The sequence below is a fragment of the Martes martes genome (genome assembly GCF_963455335.1).
Source record: "Martes martes genome assembly, chromosome: 6".
In the NCBI taxonomy this organism is placed as follows: domain Eukaryota; kingdom Metazoa; phylum Chordata; class Mammalia; order Carnivora; family Mustelidae; genus Martes; species Martes martes.
This window is the reverse complement of record NC_137893.1, coordinates 23801775-23828661: the sequence shown is the minus strand read 5'-3', so window position 1 is coordinate 23828661 and position 26887 is coordinate 23801775. Positions and strand designations below refer to the sequence as shown.

The following is a 26887-nucleotide window of genomic DNA, read 5'->3' as shown; positions in this document are numbered from 1 at the left end:
GGTTCAATATAATGATTAAGCACACAGCTCTGGAACCAATCTGGTTTTAATCCCAGCTACCTCACCCTTGGCAAAATGCTATGGAAGAGAGAGTTAGATGAAGCCTTGATACAGATCCAGGGAATTTATATACTTTCCTTAAGACAAACCCCTGAAGGTGAAATTACTGAGCCAAAGGCTATGAATGCTAATGCTTCACAATGGCCTCAAGGGAGGCTACTTCACTAGACTGAGGGGTTCTGGAACTAGAGGTGGTTACTTTGGTTACCTGCAGTAAATCATGCTTTCTGTATCCTTTCCCCTATCGACTCGGCCACGTTACCAAGTATTTGTGAACTGAGGCTTGTCCTCTTGGAACATCTGTTCACGAAGACATTCTCTCTTGGAACCCAGACACTATTCCATTAGAAGTCTAGCTATTCACATGAAGGAAAACTCACGACCTGATCAACAGCCCCAGCTGAACTCCCAGTTGGTGCCAGCACCACCTTGCCAGCCAGCCATATGACTGAATCATCTTGGAAATAAATCCTCCAGCCCCGGTCAAGGTGCTCCGGCAGATATCAAGGAAAACACAGATAAACTGTTCCTTCTAAGACCTGACCAGACGGCTGAATTGTGATAAAGTGAATGTTAGTTGTTTTAAGACACCAACTTTTGGGGTTGTCTATTACAAAGTAACAGATAACTGAATGAGTAACCTGACTTTGGTAGAATTATGCTAAACAAAAAGCACACTGAGAGAACAGTATTTCATCTATAAAAACTTGGTACTTAGTAAGTGTATAGACTTCTTTAACACTTTGCTCTTAACTTTTTTGCTTCCTTATTACCTCCTGACTATGTTCTGAGCAGCTGAGGTTCCCAGAAAATCCAAAACAGTTCATTGATTATGGATTATTTAACTATGGAAGTGTTTTTCCATAATTTAAGCAGGTGATAAAATGAACTGAAAATTTTCTACTCTAAACAAAAGCAAGGTCCTAAAATAAATTGTAATTTAAGTTGCTTTCTCTGCACTAACGTGATAAACCTCTAAGAATAGAGTATGAAATAATTGGCCACCTACATTATAAAAGAATGAAACCGACGTGTTTCTTCAAAGTATGAAATAGTACCTGGGACATGAAAATAAGAGGGTACTTACCGAGTCTTAATTATTTAAGACCTGAGTAATGCTTCTGTTAATAAAGTCTCTTCTCTTCTTGTGAGAGTGACTAGCTATATATAATAAGACCACCAGACAATGACATTAAATACTATATACATGAGACTGGCAGCAGTGTCATTAAAATACTTCATTTTTTCCATAAAGCCCCACAAAGAGTGATTACTGTTCTTATAACCCAAAAGTACTCAAATCACTAACACAAAATCCTTTTATTAGACACAGTAAGTAACTCTCTTAAGAACCCCCATTATAGGGGCGCCTGGGTGGATCAGTGGGTTAAAGCCTCTGCCTTCGGCTCAGGTCATGATCTCAGGGTCCTGGAATCGAGCCCTCCATCGGGCTCTCTGCTCAGCGGGGAGCCTGCCTCTCCCTCTCTCTCTTCCTGCCTCTCTGCCTGATCTCTCTCTCTCTGTCAAATAAATAAATTTTTAAAAAAGAACCTCCATAATAAACCGCTGAAAAAAGCACAGGTCACAAGTTATAACCTGTCATCAAAGATTTAATAATTAACATAAGCGACTGCCCTTGTTTAATAATTAATTAATAATTAAGTCAGTAATATTAAAAAAATTTCTTGCCAGCATACTGTCTTTAACTATTAGGTGTTTGCGGTGGGGCTGCAGAGCAGGGTATTCTGGGTTCTGTCCCTCATAATTTAAGTTCATTTCTGAGTACTTAGTCTAGCCTCTTTTCTCCTCATACTTTCCCTCCCTTACCCTCTCCTCTGAGTTGTAAAGTTTCTAAGAAAAGGAAATCATTCCAGATCCTTCACCTCTAGCCCCCAAACTATTTGGAAGTGTGATAAATATATTTTAAATCATGACACTTATAAATATTAATTATGAATCTCATAAGCCACTGATGTTACTTAGAATGCTAGAACTATACAGAATAAAAGTATTAATTGGGAATCCACCACAAACACTGGCTAAATATATGGACATGGTCCCTGATTGGCAGACTTTATACAGACAAGGATAGGTAAGGTTAAGGAGAGAGAAATTAAGGATACTAGAATACAATGGGGCAAATTTCTGTAAGATGGTACCCAATCTGGGGAGTGCGTTATTGTAACACAGACATGTATGTACAACCTTTTAGGCTTAGAGGCTTTAAGACTCATTAAAATTTTTTCTGAGGCTCCTGGGTAGCTCAGTAGGTTGAGACTTCAACTCTTGGTTTCTGCTCAGGTCCTAATCTCAGGGTGCTGGGATCAAGCCCTGCATCAGGCTCTGTGCTCAGTGGGGAGTCTGCTTCTCTTTCTCAGCTCTCTCTCTCTCAGATAAATAAGTAAATCTCTAAAAACAAAACAAAACAAAAAAAACAAACCATTACTTTTGGGGCGCCCAGGTGGCTCAGTCATTAAGCCTCTAGCCTTTGGCTCAGGTCATGATCCCAGGGTCCTCAGATTGAGCTCTGCATTGGGATCCCTGCCCAGCGGGAAGCCTGCTTCTCCTTCTTCCACTCCCCCTGCTTGTGTTCCTTCTCTTACTGTGTCCGTCTCTATCAAATAAATCAATAAAATCTTAAAAAAAAAAAAAAGTTACCTTCCTTCTCTGAGTTGCATCATCTTTAAAATGAAGACACTGTCATTTACCTCAATAATTAAAGAGGAACTTTTATTACTTCAAACATATTATCACTTATCGGATATTGAATGTAAGACAAATATCATACCACATTTTTTTCAAATTTTTACATAAATTCTAGTTAGGTAACAGACAGTCCAATATTGGCTTCAGGAGCAGATCAGTGATTCATCATTTACACAGAACACCTACTGCTCATCATAACAAGTGCCCTCCTTAATGCCCATCGCCTTTTAGCCCATCCCCCTCCTACCTCCCTCCATCAACCCTCAGTTTGTTCTCTACCTTTAGAGTATCTATGGTTTCCTTCTTTTTTGTCCCCCTTCCCATATGTTCATCTGTTTTGTTTTTTAAATTCTACAAATGAGTGTAATCACACAGTATGTCTTTTTCTGACTTATTTTGCTTAGCACAATACATTCTCGCTCCATCCACGTAACTGCAAATGTCAAGAGTCCATTTTTGATGGCTAAGTAATATTCCATTGTATGTGTTTGAGTGTGTATGTATGTATACATGTGTGTTTATATACCACTTCTTTATCCATTTATCAGTCTATGGATATTTGGGCTCTCTCCATAGTTTAGCTATTGCAGATACTGCTGCTATAAACATTGGGATACACATACCCCTTCAAATCAGTATTTTTGTATCCTTTGGGTAAATACCAGTAGTGCAATTACTAGATCGTAGTTTCTATTTTTAACTTTTGAGGAACCTCCATACTATTCTCCAGAATGGCTGCACCAGTTTGCGTTCCCACCCAACAGTGTGAGAGGGTTCCCCTTTCTTCGCATCTTTGCCAGCACCTGCTGTTTCCTGTGTTGTTAATTTTAGCCATTCTGAGAGGTGTGAGGTGGTATCTCAATGTGGTTTTGATTTGTACTTCCCTGATGATGAATGATGTTGAGCATTTTTTTACATGTTTGTTAGCCATCAGGATGTCTTCTGCCCATTTCTTAACTGGATTATTTGGGTCTTTTGGGTTTTTTTTTTTTAATATTTAATTTATTTATTTGACAGACAGAGATCACAAGTAGGCAGAGAGGCAGGCAGAGAGAGAGAGGAGGAAGCAGGCTCCCTGCTGAGCAGAGAGCCCGATGCAGGACTCGATCCCAGAACCCTGGGATCTTGACCTGAGCTGAAGGCAGAGGCTTTAAACCCACTAAGCCACCCAGGCGCCCGGGGTTTTGAGTTTGGTTAAGTTTGTTATATATTTTGGATACTAACCCTTTATCAGATATGTCATTTGCAAATATCTTCTCCCATTCTGTAGGCTAGCTTTTAGGTTTTTTTATTTTTTTTTTAAAGATCTTATTTATTTATTTGACAGACAGAGATCACAAGTAGGAAAAGAGGCAGGTAGAGAGAGAGGGGGAAGCAGGCTCCCTGCTGAGCAGAGAGCCCGATGTGGGGCTCTAACCCAGGACTCTGGGATCATGACCTGAGCCGAAGACAGAGGCGTTAACCCTCTGAGCCACCCAGGTGCCCCATAGCTTTTAGTTTTGATTGATTCCTTCACTGTGCAAAAGCTTTCTATCTTGATGAAGTCCCTATAGTTCATTTTTGCTTTTGTTTCTCTTGCCTCCAGAGATGTGCCTAGTAAGAAGTCGCTATGGCCATCAGAGGTTGCTGCCTGTGTTCTCCACAATTTTGATGGTTTCCTATCTCATGTTTAGGTCTTTCATCTATTTTGAATTTATTTTAATGTAAGAAAGTGAGTCTAGTTTCATTCTTCTTTTTTTTTTTTAAGATTTTATTTACTTATTTATTTTTTTAAAATTTTATTTTAATAAACATATATTTTTATCCCCAGGGGTACAGGTCTGTGAATTGCTAGGTTTACACATTTCACAGCACTCATCATAGGACATACCCTCCCCAATGTCCATATCCCCCCCACCCTCTCCCGTCCCCCCTCCCCCCGCAACCCTCAGTCTGTTTCTTGAGATTGAGTCTTTTCTGGTTTGTCTCCCTCCCAATCCCATCTTTTCATTTTTTCTTTTCCTACCTCCCCCCAACCCCCACCGCCTTGCACCTCCACTTCCTCATATCAAAGAGATCATATGATAGTTGTCTTTCTCCGATTGACTTATTTCACTAAGCATGATACCCTCTAGTTCCATCCACGTAGTTGCAAATGGCAAGATTTCATGTCTTTTGATGGCTGCATAGTATTCCATTGTGTATATATACCACATCTTCTTTATCCATTCATCTGTTGATGGACATCTAGGCTCTTTCCACAGTTTGGCTATTGTGGACATTGCTGCTATAAACATTCGGGTGCACGTGCCCCTTCGGAGCACCACGTTTGTATCTTTAGGATATATACCCAGGAGTGCATTTGCTGGGTCGTAGGGTAGCTCTATTTTCAGTTTTTTGAGGAACCTCCACACTGTTTTCCAGAGTGGTTGCACCAGCTTGCATTCCCACCAGCAGTGTAGGAGGGTTCCCCTCTCTCCGCATCCTCGCGAGCACCTGTCATTTCTTGACTTGTTAATTTTAGCCATTCTGACTGGTGTGAGGTGGTATCTCACTGCGGTTTTGATTTGTATTTCCCTGATGCCGAGTGATGTGGAGCACTTTTTCATGTGTCTGTTGGCCATCTGGATGTCTTCTCTGCAGAAATGTCTGTTCATGTCCTCTGCCCATTTCTTTTTTTTTTTTTTAAAGATTTTTAATTATTTATTGGACAGATAGAGATCACAAGTAGGCAGACACGCAGAGAGAGAGGAGGGGATGCAGGCTCCCTACTGAGCAGAGAGCCTGATGTGGGGCTTGATCCCAGGACCCTGGGATCATGACCTGAGCCGAAGGCAGAGGCTTTAACCCACTGAGCCACTCAGGTGCCCCCTCTGCCCATTTCTTGATTGGATTATTTGTTCTTTGGGTGTTGAGTTTGATAAGCTCTTTATAGATTTTGGATACTAGCCCTTTATCTGATACGTCGTTTGCAAATATAGTTTCATTCTTCTGTATGTTGCTGTCCAGTTTTCCTAACAGCCTATGTTTAAGGAATTGTCTTTTTCCACTGGATATTCTAACTTTTGTCGAAGATTAGTTGACCATATAGCTGTGGGTTCATTTCTGGGTTTTCTATTCTGTTCCACTAATCCACGTGCCTGTTTTTGTGCCAGTACCATACTATCTTGATGATGACAGCTCTGTAACACAGCTTTAAGACCAGAACCATGATGCCTCCAGTTTTGTTTTTTCTTTTTCAGCACTGCTTTGGCTGTTTAGTCTTCCACAGTTCCATACAAATTTTTCCATACAAACTGTTCCAGCTCTGTGAAGAATGCTGGTGGTATTTTGACAAGGACTGCATTTAATGTGTAGACTGCTTTGGGCAGTATAGCCACATGTCACATTTTATCCTCTGAAGTTTCATTTTATGGCTGAAGAAACTCAAAAAGCAGAGTGAGGTAACTTGCTTAGGGTCACATGCATACAAATAGGCAGAGAGAGTGAGTTTTTTTTTCAAGTTCAAAGTTCATGATCCTAAGGCATACTATGGTTACAGTACCTGACCCAAAGCAGATGTTAAATAAAGCTTAAAAACCCCACTAAGCACTTAATATATAAACAACTACTATGTGCAAGAAGCTAAGTAATATTTGATCAAGAGGCCTTTAAAAACATTTAAACATTGCACAAAGAGTGCTCCTGAGCACACAGAAATTAATATTAAAAGCATAATAATATTAGTAAGACTTCCTCAAAATATAAAACCTCAAAAAAAGATAGAATGCAAAACAATAAGGGTAGGAGCTGCTGGAATGGTGAAGAGCTAAGTAAAACATCTCTGACTCCCTCATCCCAAATCAATGATAAAACTAGACAAACGTGTCAAAAACAACCTATCAGGATTCTGAAAATCGGCTGAAGACATATAACAAATCAAAAAGCATCTATTCAAGAAAAAAACAGTGAACCTCAGATAAGAGTGGAAGTCTGTGGTGTTTTAACCACCACCCACCAGCTTCATCACTGGTAGTTTCACCAGTGTGGGACAAAACCAGCACCACCACTGCTAGAGGGGGATAAGTGATTAAGAGAAAAATGCAGAAAAGTTCCATAGGCAGGGGGTATTATTGAGAATAATAGTGATCTTGGTTGCAAACAATGGAGAAGGCCAAAACTGCAGCAGCCAATGGTTCCACGAATGACTAGGGCAAGAAACAAATGGGTACACCTGACAGAAACTCAGCAGAGATGTCCTGAGAACGGCACAACCACGATGGGCCTTAATAAGTTATCCCTGGTGGTCTGAAAGGCTGTGTGCTTGCACAAAGCTGCTGCATGCAGGCCTAGGAAAGACTGGCAAGGACCCTACTCATCTATGTATCCCTGGCTGTAAGGTCTTTCACAGATACGGAAGAGTCATGGGCGTGAGAAGACTTGGCACAAACCAGAAGCTGGGGAACTTGTAAACTGCTTATGCTTTGAGTTCATCCCCAACCTATAAACAAATTAATTCACTGTCAAAGGGCAGAGGCCTTAATGGCTCAACATGCTTACGTAGAACCTCTGACTCAGTCACTGGCTAACCACTAAGCTATGCTAATCCGAGAGTGACCCTTAGGAAACTAGGCTTAAAAAACAAGAACTGGGGGGAAAAAAATCAGAGATATTGGCAATAGCAAACCACAGACTTTGTGCAGGCAGGTCCTTGAAAAAAATACATTATCTAAGGGGTGCCTGGGTGGTTCAGTTGGTTAAGTGTCTGACTTCTGCTTGGGTGATGATCTTAGGGTCCTGGGACTGAGCCCCATGTCAGGCTCTGTGCTCAGAGGGGAGCCTGCTTCTTCTTCTCCCTCTGCCCCTCCCCCTGTTTGTGCTTGCTCATGCTCACAAATATTTAAAAATTAAAAAAAAAATTGTCTAAAATGTTCAAACAAAATAAAAGGTTCAGCTTAACACAAAAGTATTATGAAACATGCAAAGAAACAGGAGAGTGCATTCTACATTCAGGGAAAAAATTGTTTTCAATAGAAACTATCTCTGAAGAGGCTCAGCTGTTGGACTTAGCTGACAAGGATTCCAAGGATTTCAAAGCTATCATAATAAATATGCTCAAATAACTAAAAGAAATCATGCTTAAAGGATTCAAGGAAAGTATGACAACAGTGACTCAAGGAACAGAGCACCTCAACAAAAAAAGATTATAAAGAAGACCCAAGTTGGGTCACCTGGGTGGCTCAGGGGGTTAAGCCTCTGCCTTCAGCTCGGGTCATGATCTCAGGGTCCTGGGATCGAGCCCCACATCAGGCTCTCTGCTCAGCAGGGAGCCTGCTTTCCCTTCTCTCTCTGCCTACTTGTGATCTCTCTCTCTCTGTGTCAAATAAATAAACAAAATCTTTAAAAAAAAAAAAAAAAAGAAGACCCAAGTTTGAATTCTGAAGTTCAAAGTGTAATAACTGGGGCACCCGGCTGGTTCAGTCAGTGGAGCACGCAACTCTTTCTTGTCCTCAGGGTTGTGAGTTCAAGTCCCAGGCTGGGTTTGGAGATTATTTAAAAGTAAAATCTTAAAAATAAAAAAAAGAAAGAGAGAAAAGTGCAACAACTGAAATGAAAAATTCACTGGAGGGGCTCAACAGATTTGCGCTGGCAGACAAGAGAAATCAGCAAATGACAGATCAATAGAAATTGTTCGTTCCGAAGAACAAAAAGAACTAGAACAGAGCCGTAGAAACCTGTGAGACTCTGTCACAGGTACCAACACACAAGTAATGAGAGTCTGACAATAAAAGGGAAAAATAAATAAATAATGACTGAAGACTTCCCAAATCTGACTAAAATCTTTATACTACACATCCAAGGAGCTCCATGAATTCCAAGTAGGAGAAACATAAACACACCCATACCTACACACATCATGGTCAAACTATTAAAAGCCAAAGACAACCAGAAATCTTAAAAATGGCAACCAGAAAAATGACTCATCATATATAGGGAGACACACAAGATTAATAGCTGACTTCTCGCCTTAAATAGAAACTAGGAAGCATTGGAATATCCATAAAGCTGAAAAAAATACAACAAAGTCTATAAATTCAGTGGTAGACAGAAATCTGACATGCACCTGTCCCAATTCCCACCCCTCCCATATGAGTGGTATACACCTCCCATGAGTGTGGGTGAGACCCACAAAAATGATGAATGTCATTTTCATGATTAAGTTACACTGTATGGCAAAGATGAAGCACTTTTGCAGATAAAGTCCCTAATCCATCTTTGAGTTCCTCAAGAGTTTTTTGACACGACTTGACTTAATCAGGTGAGCCGATTAAAAAGAGAACTTCGGTTCCCCTGAAATCAAGATTTTTTCCCACTGGCCTTGAAGAGGAAGGTCACTATAAATTTTATAGCTACAAGAAAATGAATTCTCCCAACAATCATGTAAGCATGGAAAGAATCCCAGGCCTCACATAAGACCACAACCCAGATCAAACCTTGACTGTAGATCTTAAGACCTGAGCAAAGGACACAACTAAGCCAAACCCAGATTTCTGACTTACAGAAACTGGTGAGGTAGTACTTTAAGGTGCTACATTTATGATAATTTTTTATGCACTAATAGAAAACTAATATATCCAGAGAAACTATCCTTCAAAAATAAAGAGAAAGGGTACCTTGGGCTCAGTCGGTTAACGTCCAACTCTTGATCTCAGCTCAGGTCTTGATCTCAGGGTTGTGAGTTCAAGCCCCACACTGGGCTGCAGACTGGACATGGAGCCTACTTAATACATACATACATATATATATGAAATAAACTGTTCCCAGAGGAACAAAGACTGCAAGAATTCATAGTAAGATCTGCCTTACAAGAAACACTAAAGAAAGCCCTTCTTTCTTGGGTGCTTGGATGCTCAGGGGTGTTTGGATGGCTCAGTCGGTTAAGCAACTACCTTTGGCTCAGGTCATGATCCCAGGATCCTGGGATCAAGCCCCATGTCAGGTTCCCCGCTCAGCCTGCTTCTCTCTCTCCTTCCTGCTTGTGCTGTATCTCACTATCTCTTTCTCTCTCAAATAAGTATCTTTAAGAAAAAAAAGAAAGAAAGAAAAAAAAAAAGGAAGCCCTTCAGGCTCAAAAGAAATGACAACAGATGGTTACTGGGATCCACATGAAGAAATAAGAGCAGTAGTAAAGGTAATTACACAGTAAATGTATAAATGTGTTTTTCTCTTCTCTTAGATCATTAAAAAGACAACTGCATAAAACAATTATAAACCTCTACTGTTACCCCTGTACTATGTCAAGATATAATACACATGACAATATAAAACAAAGAAAGGGGGAGGAACTGGCTATATTTGGAGCTAAGTTTCTATATTTTACTGGAATTAAGTTAGCATTAAAGTGAATCACACTGTGATTGTAAATTCCTAGCTCAAACACTAATAATTTAAAGAAGAATTTTAAAAGGTCTTAGGAATTAAAATGGTATATTAAAAATATCTATTTAATAAAAAAGCAGTAAAGGAGGAATAGATAAACAATGAGATATAATAAATAAGTATTAAGAAGTACACTTGTGGGGCACGTGGGTGGCTCAGTTGGTTAAGCATATGACTCTTGATTTTGGCTCAGGTGATGATCTCAGGGTTCTAAGACCTGTTCCTGCGCTGGGCATGGAGCCTGTCTGAGATTCTCTCTCCCCTCGCCCTCTGCCCCTCCCACCCAGCTCATGCTCTCTCTCAAAAAATAAATAAATAAATAAATAAATAAATAAAAAGGGGCACCTGGGCAGCACAGTCAGCTAAAAGTCTGACTCTTGCTTTTCGCTCAGGTCTTGATTTCAACGTTGTGAGATCAAGCCCTGTGTTGGGTTCTGCACTCAGCACAGAGTCTGCTTGAGATTCTCTCTCCCTCTTCCTATGCCCCTTCCGCTTGTGCGTGCTCTCTCTCTAAAATAAGTAGTAAAATAAGTAAATCTTAAAAATAAATAAATTAAACCAAATAGAAAAGAAGTGCACTTGTGATGAGCAGTGGTTGATGTACGGAATCGCTGGATCACAGTACTGCACACCTGAAACTAACGTTAACATGGTATACATTAACTAACCAGAATTAAAATAAAAGCTTTAAAAAAGAAAAAAGTATCAAATGGCAGAAATAAACCTATCACTCCAATAATTTCATTAAACATATTAACTATTAAACATTTCAATCAAAAGACAGAGATTGTCAGTCTGGATTTTAAAAAAAAAGATTACCATTATATCCTGTCCACGAGAGACACATTTAACATTCAAAAACAAAAACAGGTTAAAAGTGAAGGATGGAAAATGATATAGCCTACAAATAACCACAAAAAAGCTTGAGTGACTATATTAATAACAAATAAAATAGACTTAAAAATTTTTTAAAATATTTTATTTATTTTTAGAGAGATAGAGAGGGCCTGTGAGAGTAGGGGAAGGAGCAGGGGCATCCGCGGGGGGGCGGAGTGCAGAGAAGAGGGAGCCAGAGAGAGAATTGAAGCAGACTCTGTGCTGAGCATAGAACACGACCTGGCGATCATGACTTGAGCTGAAACCAAGAGTTAGTTGCTTAACCAAGTGAGCCAAGATAAATGGGTAAGGACCGAGATTCTTGTTAAAAGGTCATGAAGAGGAGTGCCTGGGTGGCTCAGTGGGTTAAGGCCTCTGCCTTCAGCTCAGGCCATGATCTCAGGGTCCTGGGATTAAGCCCCGAGCCCCGCACCGGCTATCTGCTCAGCGGGGAGCCTGCTTCCCCCCTCCTTCTCTGCCTGCCTGCCTCTCTGCCTTCATGTGATCTCTGTCAAATAAGTAAACAAAATCTTAAAAAAAAAAAAGGGAGGGGGCGTAGTGAAAAACTGCTTTCCTTCCCTGCTTTGGTAACTTCAAAGAAAATATTACATTAACTTATACAACTGCTCCTCCTCCATCATTTGTTTCCTTTTTTTTTTTTTTTTTTTTTAAAGATTTCTTTCTTTCTTTATTTGATAGAGAGGGAGACAGCAAGAGCAGAAAACAAGCAGGGGGAGTGGGAGAGGGAGAAGCAGGCTCCCCACCAAGCAGGGAGCCCGATGCAGGGCTCAATCTCAGGACCCTGGGATCATGACCTGAGCTGAAGGCCAGACACGTAATGACTCAGCCACCCAGGTGCCCGTTTTCATGTTTTATTTTTATGTGATAAAACACACATAAAATTTACCATTATATGTCACAGAGTATACATTTTTAAATGTACAGAATTCTGAAGCATTAAGTACAATCACACTGTTGTACAACCATCACTACCATCCATTGTCAAGTTTAAATAATATACTCTGCAACAGTATAAGAGATTCCATAGAGTTTTGACTTTTCCTTAAGAACATTTCAATGATATATTAGAGAGTTTGGGAGAAAAAATACAAGTCTGGTCATGTATGTCAGAAAACCAATCCTTTACTAAAATCAGTACTTTCTTTTCTCTTTTTTTAAAGTAATCTCTACACTCAACGTGGGGCTCAAACTCACAATCCTGAGATCAAGAGTCACATGCTCTAGCGACTGAGCCAGTCTGGCGCCTCCTTCTCTTTTTTGATAATGCAACAGAAAGCTAAAGCCAACTCAGTAATTAAATAATAGCAACAGCTAATATTAAATAAATGAGATAGGAACCCTGAGGAACACTCAGATCAAGACCTGAGCTGAGATCAAGAGTCAGACGCTTAACTGACTGGGCCACTCAGGCGTCCCAAATGAGATTTATCAAAGTGCTTTACAATCTGAATTTAATGTCCTCCGCTGAGTTGCTTTTCGTTTGCCTACAGGAGAATTTAGTCGTTAACATTTAATCTAGCAGATTTTCCTGAGGCCTTTATTAAGAACCCTTGAGGAAGTGGGGCAGGAAGGGATTTGGGGAAGCATTTCCTCTTCTACTGGCCACGGCAAGACCTGTAAGAGATCCAACTTCTGTGGAGAACAGGAAATTACTTCAGGGGCCTGAGCTAAATACCACCAGAAGACCCAGTGCTCTCAACAGACCTGAAGGCAACTGTAACTGAAACCACACATATTTACACGAACCTGTACAACACTGAAGAGAAGTGAAGATTCTATACACTCTGAAAGGCACCATTTACTCTTATCCCAGTTCTCTTTGGTTAAGCTACAGTTTAACTATAGTTTACAAACTTGTGCTCAATTTCCTAATACATTAAAATTATCCTATAAAGAAAATAAGTCTCTAACCTTTGACTGGATTAAGAAATTTTCTCTATCTTAATCAGCAGAGAACAGGGTGCGTGTCAGCGCTTGCTGGGGAGTTTGGCCCAGGGGTAGCAGTGAACAGACTGTGAGTGACCAATGACTGGAAACAACAGCGAGATGGGGCAAAAAGGTTACAGAAACTCAAGAGAAAAAGCCCTGTATACAATGGTCCCTTTATATATGACACATACTGTATATTCAAGCCCAATTATCACTTGTAATGAACTAAAGACAAGTCAAACAAGTCAACTTTAATTCCAAGGAAATAGATGTATCTTCTATCTAACACCTCAATTTAAATAGCCTCCTATGGCTAATGGCTACTATATTAGAACAGTTTGAGACAAAGGCCTATCAAATGTTTTAGAGAAAAGCAAATCAAAGAATGTATCTTCTATCTAACACCTCAATTTAAATAGCCTCCTATGGCTAATGGCTACTATATTAGAACAGTTTGAGACAAAGGCCTATCAAATGTTTTAGAGAAAAGCAAATCAAAGAACATATTCCTTCTAAATAACCCACTGAACAGTATTCATAACTAATAGCTTACTCCAACCTATAAATCCTTTCTTAATTTTATGAATGTGTTACCAGATTTTATAGTTAAAATCCTTCTTCTACAATGCTTCCTTAGCTTTGACATTCTTGAACTTTCTTCATATAGAAATTCTGGGTGCCTTACGTATTTGATACATATAGTTTATATACCTCATAGCCTTTTAAGGTTGGATTTTTAAAATCTATCCTGTCACAAATGGGTCTGGGTATTTTAAAAGAACAGCCTGTTCCTTCTCATTATAAATAAATGCCTGAAGCTAACGTGCAGGTTTCTTTCCAAAATAGAAACCCAAGAAAAAAAAAATTGTAACATCAGAAGAAATTGTGTAGTTATACATTTACTGCCTGAAATACTTAAATGTATTTTAGACTTTGAGACCTAGAATCACAAGATGCAGAACTCAAAAGTATTCTTCTCCCAATGTGTGCAATGAATATAAGATACTATTGCTTCCAAGAATTTGCCTAAAATTATGGAGGGTCAAAGGCCTAATTATAAAGAATTACACCTTTTCTAAGCTAAATTTTAACTAAGAGCCAATAATCCACAGTATTCATCACAAAGTACTCATAATTTTACATCTGTCTAGTCTCAGAAGTTGGCCCCCTCTCATATAAGAGCACCAGATAACAGCAAGCATAAACAACCCTATCAAAGATTATGTGGTTCTTTCTCTTATACCTAGTTTTTAAAGAAGATTTTATTTATTTTACAGAGAGAGAGCAAGCAAGAGCAGAAGACCACGGGGGGAGGAAAAGCAGACTCCCCACTGAGTAGGGAGCCAGAGATGGAGCTCAATCCCAGGACCCTGGGGATTATGACCTGAGCCAAAGGCAGACAGTCAACCACCTCAGCCACTCAGGTGCCTGGGAAATGACTTTTAGTAAAAGAGTATGGTCATTCTTATTAATTTCCTATTGCTGCTGCAACAAATTATCACAAACTTAGTAGCTCAAAACACAAATTTATTGCCTTAAGCTGTGGAAGGCTTCCAATAAAACTACAAAAACAGGCAAGCCCACAGCTTGCTCACTCCTGCTCTAGATCTATTAGTGTCTTTTTTTTTTTTTTTTTAATCTGTTAGTGTCTTAATAATGTTCTCAGTGGGGTGCCTGGGTGGTTTAGTAGGTTGGGCTTTTGAATCCTGATTTCAGCTCAGGTCATGATCTCAGGGCAGGGCAGTGTGATCAAGCCCCAGGTCCAGCTCCACACTCAGTCGGGAGTCGGCTCCGTGTCTTTCTCTCTCTCTCTCTCTCCCTCTCCCTCTGCCCTTTCCCCTGCTCATTGCTCTCTCTTTCCAAATAAATAAATAAATCTTTAAAAAAAAAAAAAGTTCTCAAGTTACACAATATGGGAGGCATCTCTGGCTATAAATACATTTATTTATTTAAGATTTTATTTATTTAAGAGAAAGAGAGAGAGTGTGCGTGCACACTCACACAAGCGAAAGCTTAACGGAGAGAGGGAGAAAATCTCCAGCAGATTCTGCGCTGAGCACAGAGCCAGACACAGAGCTCTATCCCACAACCCTGAGGTCATGACCTAAGCTGAAACCAAGGGTCAGATGCTCAAAGAACTGAGCTACCCAGGCACCCCTGGGTATAAACTTAAATCAAGGCCTGACAATACATAATATATGCCTAGCCAACAAGACTTTTATCTACTTCTGTTTCCACTTCAAGATAACAAATAATGTCAAGGCAAAAGAGGAGTGAGATGCAAAGAAATGGATGTAAGGACAGGAGCTTTGAGACTCCTCTCCTCCTCTGTATGGATCAGAATTCCCAAATTTACTATCCCACAAGGCAGGAGTGGGGAAAAAAGAGAAAGCAAACAATCTATAGGTGGCAAGTGTGTAAATAATTTAAGGAAATCCAAGCAAACAGAGATGTTACATCAGTGATAAAATCAAAGTCTAGAGAGCAAAGAATTAGGAAGTGCCCGTTCCGATACTGCTAGACACAAAATAATTTTATGAAAATTATTTCAAGTCTTCTATGATTTTCTGGTAAGAGACAATGATCTCACTTATTCTGGTACCTCAAATTATATACTCTATCATTCAATACCATCAACTAAAATGCTGGTCCCAAGTAAAACTGCCTCCATCGTTTTAAACAACCATGGAAGAAAAAAAAAATAACGATTAATCATGTATTTTCAACACCTCTAATCCAACCCCAATCCCATGATATACCTCTATCAGATATGCCATATCTTCACAATAGTCTTTCTCAACTTATCAAAATTAATTCTCAGGAAGAAATCAAAACTCATTCACATTTAAGATTGTCAAAACTGGGGCACCTGGGTAGCTCAGTTGGTTAAGCATCTGCGTTTGGCTCAGGTTGGGGTTCTGGGATCCCTGGCTCCCTGGTCCGCTTCTCCCTCTCCCACTGGCCCTCCCACTCATGCCAATAAAATAAACAAAAAATCTTTAAAAAAAAGATTGTCAGAACTAATGAGAACTCAATTTTATTCCTTACCCACCTTCCTCTAAACTTTGAAATCAGACATCAGCAAAAAAGTAAAAAATTAAGAGAGATGATCAGAATGTTGCTAAAGCCACACCCTAGAAGGGCTGATTCCAATTACTTCCTTATTGTGGTAAAGCAAAGAAAGAACAGTGTCTGTTCTTCCTTTCTTCACATGGCTGAAGATGTGACTAAATTCCCAGCTTCTTTTTGAGGAAAAGGGCAATGGGGCAGGAATACATTTTCCCCTTGGCTAGAAGATGGATGTGATGCTGGGAGCTGACAGTCAAGCCAGGATAACAGCCCAAGATTGTCTCTGAAACCTGTCATGTGAAAAAATAAACACTCTATTGTTGAAGACTCTGTGAGAACAGCCCAAACTGTATCCTAATACCACCTTTCTTGAAAGTTACATCATATGTTACATTTTACTACGTCAAAATTCTTAGGTTCTAAGTATTTCTTTAAGGATGTAAAACTCTGCTTGAACTAGTTAAGTCATTAACTATGAAATCAGTAAATAGCCGTACTGAGATTATACTGTTGCTTTTCTTGGACACCATCTCTCTTATCTGATGTTCAAAAAATTGCTGGCTCTGCTTACATGAAAGCAGCACAATATGGTAAATCATCAAAGTACATAAAAACAATAGTTCAAACTTTTTTTTTTTCTTTTTTGGTAAGCATGATTATGAAGGTGAAGACAGGAAAATTTCCATTGCAAAGAATCACCAAGACTGCTGAAAGTTAAACTTTTCCACTTTAAAGGTACAGTGTGGCAATACTAACAAAATATAAGAATTTCTTCTTGGGGCACCTGGGTGGCTGAGTCAGTTAAGAATCCAACTCTAGATTTCAGCTCAGGTCATGATCTCAGGGTTGTGAGATGAGCCCCACACTGGGCTCCGCCCTGGGTATGGAGCCTGCTTAATTAAGATTCTGTCTCTCCCAGGACACCTGGGTGGCTTAATCGGTTAAGCATCTGCCTTCGGCTTGGATCATGGTCCCAAAGTCCTGAGATCAAGTCCCACATCAAGCTCCTTGCTTGGCAGGGACCCTGGCTCTCCCTCTACTTGTGCTCTCTGACAAGTAAGTACACAAATTCTTAAAAAAAAAAAAAAAAAAAAAAAATCGTCTCTCTGCCTCCCCACCTGGGCTCATGTGCACACTCAAAAAAAAAAAAAAATAATAATAATAATTTATTTCTTAGATGGATATATATTTTATATTTTCCTAACTCCTGGCTTACCTCCCTGATTCTTACATGGGGACACAGTACAAGTGGCAAAAACAACTGTCTTGGCTGAATACAGCCAATGACTCCCCTTCTTCTGAAAAAGCTAAGCTATACAGGTTGTTACACTTTCAGCTAGTATCTAAATTGCCTCCCCTCCAAAAACAGTTTTCTACTTTGGCAAATGTCATTCGTTTTCCTCTCCACTCTCAGATCTCTATCAGGATCTGCTTTTTTGTTCTGGTTGGTTGATTTGTCTCTATTTATTTACTTAGAATTTGCCTTTCTAAATCACATCTAACTACCAACCACTGTGGTTCCATATATTTTTTCATACTTCTCAGAGACAGAGAGCATGGTGCAACCAGGAATGAGCCTTCCTGTGTATCAGTAAAGTGTCCTTGCTAGGGTGCTTTTTTTTTTTTTTAAGATTTTATTTATTTATTTGACAGAGAGAGAGAGAGAGTGGAAGGGAAAGAGCAAGAGCCAGGCAGAGAGGCAGAGGGAGAGGGAGAAGCAGACTCCTTGCAGAGCAGGGAGCCCAACACAGGGCTCAATCCCAGGAACCCTGGGATCATGACCTGAGCCGAAGGCAGAAGCTTAACCCACTGAGCCACCCAGGCACCTTAGGAAATGACAGTTTAAGAAGCACTCTAGCTGGGCTCCCTGCTCAGCGAGGAGTATGCTTTTCCCTCTTCCTCTCCCCCTGGCTCATGCTCTCTCCATCATTCATTCTCCCAAAATAAAATAAATAAAATCTTAAAAATAAAGAAACTACCATTTCCCAAATCCCACTTCTGCCCAATGAAGGAAGACAATGGTTTCAAAAGCTCCCCAGGAGAATGTTCAATATAGGCTCTGAAGGTCAGAAAATGTAGATCAAATCCCAGTTTTGCCATTTAACACCCATGACTTTGGGCAAGTTACTTAACCTTCCTAAACGTCATTATTCATAATGTCCACTACATGGAAGTGCAGTGCCAGGTGTTGAATAAGGGTGATTATGACAGTCCCTGTCCTCTAGGAGCTTATAGTGGAAGATACAAGAACTAAAGGAAGCCACAAATAAGCAAATAAATTTAATCCTTATAGGGCTACCAGGCTACACAGGAAGGAAATCCAATCTAAATTCCAAGGATCAGCAAAATCTCGAAAAAGATGATAGCAAGGGGGTATCTGGGTGGGCCAGTTACCCCTGTGCCTACGGTACAGCCTGCCATTCCCCCCGCTTGTGCTCTCTCGCTCTCTCTGACAAATAAAGAAAAATCTTTAAAGGTAAATAAATAAATAACTTTATTTTTTAAAGTAATCTCTACACCCAATGTGGGGCTCAAACTCACAACCCCAAGATCAAGAGTCACAAGCTTCACCAACTGAGCTAGCCGGGCGTCCCAGGAAGATGGTTTTTAATGGCGGAGGAAGTATGTAGACACAAGAGGCCTGGATAAAAGAGAATTCAGCTTTTTCAGGAGGTACAAGCAGCTCAACAGGCCTGGAACATAAAGCAAGAATGAGGAAGGGACAAAAGATGAGGATCAGATCAACACGGACCCCAGCTTTTACATCAGCAAAACAGGAATACTCCCTATTCTCTTCAGTTACCTCAAAGACCGTGTTACATATATACAGCAGTGCTCGCTTCAGCAGCACATACACTAAAATTGGAACGATACAGAGACTAGCATGGCCCCTGCGCAAGGATGACACGCAAATTCATGAAACGCTCCATATTTTATAGACACATATATATAGCACAGCGCCTTGAATAGAAGAAGCACTGAAGTGCTAAGTCCCCTCTTCAGCTTCAACACACACAGAAAAAAAAGCTTGCCTTTTATAACATCACCGGCCAGCCAGTCAACAACGAGTTCTCTCCAGGTCTCATCAGAGCACAGAATTTAACAGCAAGCTCTCTGCAGCTGCTCGCCTCTCCTGGGTGCGTCTTACCCGCTGCACATTACTGAAGACTCAACTCAGGTCTCAAGAGTACCAACCCTGGGATTTCCTTTCCATGTTCAGACACCCGAGGGTGCCCCAAAACGAGGCTGCAGACAACAAAGGTTTTAATGTCCTGTTTTAAATTAAATGAACTGCAGCTGTGAAGCAATTCTGAACCAGGACCAGACTACTTCAAATCTAACCCCGGCTGTGACACTAGTCAGATAATTTACTTTGGGTGAGAGACAACTGTCTGTGCTTTGGTTCCCTAAAGTACTAAAATGAACAATACAGAACAGTCTCTAGTAGCCCAATATAGCAGGACCGCTTTTTAACTGTCACTGCCTCCCTCCCCCATCTTAAGGCATGGATTAGGTAAGAACCTTGAAAGCTAGTGACATGCCCATCCTTCATGGAGATCCTGGAAGCCAGCTGTAGCCACCAGCAAAGATGTGTATCAGACATCTCATGGCCAGCTGATAAAGCTACATAGATTCTGCAGATGTCCTTTGGCATAAAATACCTTGATTCTTTAAAATATCATTAAAAAAAATATATCTGGGCCCTTTACTAAAACATTCTTATAAATACTGATAGCAAGTCTAAGAATTTGTTTCTTTTTTAATTTTTTTTTAAAGATTTTATTTATTTATCTGACAGACAGAGATCACAAGCAGGCAGAGAGGCAGGCAGGCAGGCAGAGAGAGAGGAGAAAGCAGGCTCCCCGCCCAGCAGAGACCCTGATGCGGGGCTCGATCCCAGGACCCTGAGATCATGACCTAAGCTAAAGGCAGAGGCCTTAACCCGCTGAGCCACCCAGGCGCCCCTAAGAATTTATTTCTTAGTTTCCAATGCCGATATTAATAACTTCTAATTTAAAATGAGAGGACTCACACAGAATAAAATCACCAATACAGGTATAGAATGGAAAACTGTCAAAATGCTACTTTTACTAACCATCTTTCTTGTCCAAATGTTTATCAGACTTGCGGCGCCTGGGTGGCGCAGTCAGTTAAGCATCCACTCTTGGTTTCAGCTCAGGTCCTGATTCAGGCTCCAGACTAAGTGTGGAGTCTACCTGAGTTTCTCTTCTCTCTCTGCCCCTCACCCCACCCCCTGATGCACTCTCTCTAAAATAAATATACAAAATCTTAAATAAAAAAAAATATGGCATGGTAGCTCAGTCTGTTATGCACCTACCTTTCACTCTGGTCATGATCCCAGGGTCCTGAGATCAAGTACCACATACGGCTCTCTGCTCAGCAGAAAGTCCGCTTCTCCCTTTCCTTTCTCCCTCTGCTCCTCCACCTGCTCATGCTCTCTCTCTCCATCAAATAAATAAATAAAATCTTTAAAAAAAAATGTTGATTAAACTTTAGTATTCAGCTTTGTATTTTAATAAGCCTCAATTTTAAAAGGCTACTTCTGTAACTATGTGAGGAGTTGAACGTTAGCTAATCTTACTGTGGTAATCATTTCAAAACATATGCACATAAAAAATCATTTTGCTGTACAGCTTTAATACATTGTATATCAACCATATCTCAATAAAACTATAAGAATACTATTATAATCACAGGAAATGTGCAACCTTAAAATATGAAGTATTCTATTAAATATTTTTGGGCTTAATATGAAATTTACCACCTTCCAAACAACTTCACAACTTTCTACATGGAATCACACAAAATAATAAAAACTTCAAACAAACAAAAAAGCTCCTTGAACAAGATGGCTTCTTTTACACTACATCTGCCGCAATAAAAGTATACTTCCATGCCAAGAAAATCTAACAATTTTAGTAACTCAACTGCACAGTAACACAGAAAGTGTAGTTAGTTGATCACTGCCTTTTAAATTAGAACCTATCTGTTTTTAGAAAGAGGTAACTTTTGGGACGCCTGGGTGGTTCAGTGGGTTAAGCTGCTACCTTCAGCTCAGGTCATGATCTCAGGGTCCTGGGATGGAGTCCCGCATGGGGCTCTCTGCACAGCAGGGAGCCTGCTTCCCTCTCTCCCTCTCTCTGCCTGCCTCTCTGTCTACTGTGATCTCTCTCTCTGTCAAATAAATAAACAAATAAACCTTTAAAAAAAAAAAAAAGAAAGAAAGAGGTAACTTTTGAAAGCTTAGTATATGTACCAGTCAATGCTAAAGAGATTTACGTACATTATCTCATTTAGTCCTATGAGTACATGCTATTGCAGGCATACCTATTTTACAAAAGGAAAATGGAGTTTAGATTGTGGACCTTACTCTGTTTATAATCTATTCATTGAACTCAGAGCTCAAGAAAGATCTTTAACTTCCCGCTTGTTTGAAACAACTGTCTCTAGTTACAATAGTAGATCTGAACTAACTTAAAATCCCCAGAAAATTAAGGTGACATTACGGTACAAACTTCAAAAATAGTGACTGAGTTTCTCCTTTAAACTTCTCTTTAATATGCCAAAATAGTTCTAAACCCCGAGCTTTCCTAAACCTTTCATCATTTATGGTGCTCTCTGCTGTACCTACCCATTAGAACCATTTTTAAAAACATTAACACTGTACCAATTATTTTCAAAAGCCCAGAGATACTAATCAAGTGATCCTAATAGTCTTAAACACTACCCTCAAGCCGAAAGATAAATGGAGACTGGGAAACTTCCATTCTAAAGTACCACTATCTAGATAAAATTACTCTGTGAATTAGAGTAATTTCAATCAGATTCTATAAAATTGAACACTTTTCTCAAGACCAGAATTAGAAAGTAACTATAAGATAGTTTAAGGTCCCAAACTCCACATGGCAATTCAGTAGCAAAGGGCAGGCAACAGGGGCTAGGGAGAGAAGCAACAGTTTAGAAAGTAGTAATAAATAAAATTACAAAATGACTTAACTATTCATCTTGCTGGCCATTTTACCTTAACACAAGTCTGTAATTACTCTAAAAAATCATATGCTACTTAAATAAGACCTACTGTCTTACTATAAGGTGTTCTGAATTTTAAGTTAACACATCACATATTAAGGAAAACTCCAATGTCATTTCACAACCATTAGAAACTCAATTACACTTTTTTTAGGATACCTGCATTTATGACTAATACCATCATTAACACACAAAAAACCTGTTTTATATAATACAAACCAATGCAGGTGTATTCTTTGTTAATTCCATAACTTATTAACCACTCTTAAAAAGGACTATTCTTAAAAATGTAAATGATCATACCATAAACACTATTTTTAAAGTGTCCCATCAGCTATGCAGTAATCAAGCATCAGATGTATTTTTTTAAATAATTAAATTATAATACAATGCATTTAATACAATGCACTCAGCAAGATAAACACGAAGTTATTAAACGGAGGAAGAGGAAGCAGAAGATTCTGTTTCAGTTGTATGACAGGAAGTACTAACTATGGAAGTTTAGAAACAGGAATACCAACTTCTGTTTTAGCACAAAAAATAAAGGAAAACGTGGTGAATTAGGGTAAAAGAGGAAGTTCTTTTTAGTGAACATTCTGCCATATATTTTAAAATCATTCCAAAAGTTAAAAAAAAAAGGGGGGGCCTTACTCTTTCACTAGGCTTATGTGGTAAAATACTTCCTTGAAGTATACCAGAGCCTGGATTTTTTCACAAAACTGCTTATGGCTCACAGTTTACAAATCTGTAGGGACACTAGGGTGACTTGGAACATAAACTTTAGTTTCACATTTTAAAGTCTGATTATTAAAATTCTTTTAGCAACACATATTTTTTAAATGCATAAATTTCACATTATGAATATACTTAGCACTACTGAACTGTACACTTAAAAATGGTGAAGATGGCAAATTATAGGTTGTTTTTTAACCATATGCACAAAAAATGCACAAGTTAATGAGAAATTACTCCACTTAAATATTAATAGTAACTTGTGTAAATTTTGATTACTGTAAAGTGAAATTCTTAAACTTAATTTTTAGTAAAATTTGTTGCCGTTTTTAACAACTAGATTCATTTCATGTCATTAACTTTTAAAGCTACTTTCATACATAAGAAAGTTCTTTAATCCTGAACTACAGTGAAAGTGAAGCACTATTTTCAATTAGCATCTTTCAAATCATCTGAATTACTTATTGCTATCAAATACTAGTTACGAAATTATAAGTGTGTTTCTACTTCAGCTGATTCCTTCATTCAGTTAAGCGCAAATCTCGAAATTAAGAGAGCAAGATCCCTAAGTGAATAGGCTTTCTTAAAAGCAGTTGTAGTTTTGGATTGTGAGGTAGACAACACTCGCCACACCTCAGCCTCTAGCACGACGGTGGCCCAGAAGGCTAAGATCTATCACTGTTCTCTCCAGGCTCAGCCCTACCAAATTCGTCAGGCTTTTATGAACACCCACTAGATTTTATTCTGAGAAGTGTACAACCTGGTCAGTTTGGTAGCTCGGGAAGGGCCTGGAACAACCAACCAACCAGCTTGGCTCGGCCACCTTTAGGAAAAGTCTCCAGCTCAAGAAGACTGGGAAAACTTCAACTTTGCGCAAACCCCCTTTCTCAGTTAGATCTAGCTCCCCTCCCGATGAAGCACTGTGTTCTCGAAAGATCTACACCTTTCCAACTCAAATGTCATTCCCAGATCAGCTGCTTGAGGGGCAAGCGGCGCTCAACCCACGCCCTCTTCTTCGAGCACCTTCTCCACATACCAGGGCTGGGCTCAGCTCACTCTGCAGACCCCTTCTAAGCCCTAGAGGAAGCGGGGCCCTGACCCGAGACCCCGCCCGGGGACAAAGCTGCCCAACCGAGTCAGCCCGGGGCTCCCGGCCTGGGCGGCTGTAGCCGCCGCAGGGGACCACTCGTAGGTTGGCTGGGGGAGACCACGGACGGCGGGAGGGGTCTCTCCGAAGGGGAGAAAGACAACCTCACCTTGACCCTGATTTCGTAGGTGGTGAAGCGGCCCCGGCCGACCCCCACCGTCTGCGGGTTGCTCACATCGATCTCGAGGAAGTTGCTGGGCGGCCCGTAGGCATCATTCAGGTTCTGCGGCTTGGTGATCAGCCGCCGGGTGTCCGCCACGGTCTCCGCCATTTCTCTATTGCAGCCGCCGCCGCCGCGGACTCCCTCCGCCCCCTTCGCGTTCCACCGACTCCGCCGCTGCTGCCCGCCGCGGGGACACCGGGCTCGCGCACAGCGGTCGCGAAGCGAACGAGCACGTAGGACGGGCGTTCACCCCGCACGCGAAGCTCCTCCCTGCGTCTCTCCGGCTTCCGCCTCTTGTGCCCCGGCGAGAAACAGCTGACTCGCCGGGACGCCGCGCCCTGGGCCGGGGAGGCCCAGCTGAGGCCGCGGAGGGGGACTGAGGGCTAGGCGGCCGCCGGGCAATGGCGGTCACGGGACTTGTAGTCGTGAACAGGTTCCGGCCAGACTACAGTACCCACAGTGCACCGGGCGAGCGCGTCGCCGCCTGGTGCGGCCGAGGTGCGGCGGGACCTAGGGGTCCGGGGGTGGGCGCTTCCTGTCTCTCTGCAGCCGCCTGGGCCTGGAGCGGTGGGAGGAAGCACGGAAATGATCTTCGCGGTCTAGGGGGCTGCGAAAACAAAAGTTAAACGGCTAGATTTGGGGGATTTGCCCGCTGTCGAAACGAAACTCCAGCTAACTCTGTGTCAGCCTTACCACCCGTCTTACCGTGAACCACTGACAACGCCTTTCTAGATAACCGTTAACATGCCTCACATTCTGATTTTGACATCATCGTGACAGTTTGACCAGACGCGTATCTGGATTGATAAATGGAAAGTGATTAAGTAGGAGAGTGGAATACAAAGACCTTGCCAGATCACAGCACTAAGGTCAAGCCATTTGGAGACTGTTGGGCTCTCGAAAACAAAATAACGTAGTTAAGTGGACTGAAACCTGCCTTTAACGACCTATGTTTGGGTAAACTGCAACTTTCTTCCCTCATTTCCCACAAAGTTCCAGTAAGTTAAAAAAAAGGAAAGTGGTAAACATATTTCTACAGTATTTCATTTATTTTTTTAAAGTACTTATTTATTAGACAGACACAAGTAGGCAGAGAGGCAGGCACAGAGAGAGAAAGCAGCAGGCTCTCCACGGAGCAGAGAGCCCGATGTGGGGCTCGATCCTGGGACCCTGGGATCATGACCTGAGCCGAGGGCAGAGGCTTTAACCCACTGAGCCACCCAAGTGCCCCTCTACAGTATTTTAAACTCAGATAAGACTTTCTAAGAATGGGGGGAGGGGACCACCTGGAAAAAAAATCAGTAGATGGTAGTTCATCTGTAGCAAATGGAGATTTTGAACTTTTTTTTTTTAAGTTTTTATTTATTTATTTGACAGAGATCACAAATAGGCAGAGAGGCAGGCAGAGAAAGAGGAGGAAGCAGGCTCCCTGCTGAGCAGAGAGCCCGATGTAGGACTCAATCCAATCCGAGGACCCTGAGATCATGACCAGAGCCAAAGGCAGCGGCTCAACCAATGAGCCACCCAGGCGCCCTGAGATTTTGAACTTTGAGGTAGAAGGATGTTTCTATCCCTGCCTAGAGGGTTATCTCTGTTTATGGCATAGTTCTGCAATTATGTCTGCATTTTTAAAAGTACATTGAGTTTCAGAACTTCACTTTGAATAATCTGACCCTTAAGTTGAAAAATTGCCCAGATCATTAAAAACCATTCCTAATAACACTAAGAAGAGTTGGAATAAAGAAATTACTTAAATATGATACAGTCTATTTTCCGAAAAATCAACATTCATTAATTCAACAAATATTTGTTGAAGGTCTAGTAGGTATTTTTCAACTGTAAATACTAGTGAGTTAAGAGTAGATACTAGTGAGTTAAGGGTAAATAAGATGCGGAAATTCTCTGAATTCATCAGGTTGGCTATCGAGTCCTTGGGGAAACATAGTAAGTCAATAAATAATATGATTGGTGCTATAAGGAAATAAAGCTAGAATAATGTGATAGAGAATGAGACAAGCTCATTAGACAGGATGGTCAAAGAAGCCTTCTTTGAGTATCTCAAAGAGTAAGGGTAAAGTTAGAATAAATATGCGCAGACAGTACTCCCTGCTGGGCCTGTCTCCTGTTGCCAGAAACCAAATGGGAACTTGGCTGGTATGATTATAGCAGTGAGCTCAAGAATTGAGTATAGATTGTAGGGGAGGAAGAAAATTTCCTTCTGCCTTTCAAGATTACCCAGCTGGTTTAAGAATCAAATTTATGGGAGACAGATTAACAGGAGAAAATAACCCAAGTTTAATTACATGCTCATGGAGGCCCAATAATGAAATTGAGATCCAAAGAAATGACCAAGGCAGGCAATTTTTATACTTTTCAGAAATGAGACAATAAATCTGTGAGAAATTAGTAGGACACAGAAAGCAGAAGGTTGGGAGCTCTAATTAATAAGTAATTTTGAGCAGAATTTGGGCTGGGATAATAGATTAGTAAAAATTAACAAGGTTTTTTCTATAACTTTGTAGACTTTACAGGCTTGATTCCCGGTAATGAGGATTTTTTTTTTTTTTCCTTAGTACAGGAAGGAAACCTTCCATGTGGAAGATATATTTCCTGCTCTCAGAGGGGAGAGAGGAGGGTCTGAGTGTGCTTGCACGGACTGTTTCCTGAGTAACTTTTACTTAAAATAATATGCCAAGGTGGCACTTTTTGGGAGAGCCTGCCTTTGGTCCCTATGA

General features: G+C 40.6%; 1 protein-coding gene across 2 annotated transcripts in view; it reads right to left on the bottom strand.

Annotated features, from left to right (window-relative positions):
- SNX3 (sorting nexin 3) overlaps positions 1 to 24849 on the bottom strand; it is a 43317-nt gene extending 18468 nt beyond the window's left edge. Inside the window, exon 1 of one of the 2 annotated variants that reach the window (XM_080805546.1) lies at positions 24099 to 24849. In XM_080805546.1, the coding sequence (XP_080661672.1) occupies positions 24099 to 24260 (162 nt within the window). In that variant the 5' untranslated portion in view covers positions 24261 to 24849. The remainder of the gene's footprint in view (positions 1 to 24098) is intronic. The other variant, XM_080805547.1, reaches the window with a different exon arrangement.
- Positions 24850 to 26887: the final 2038 nt, after the last annotated feature.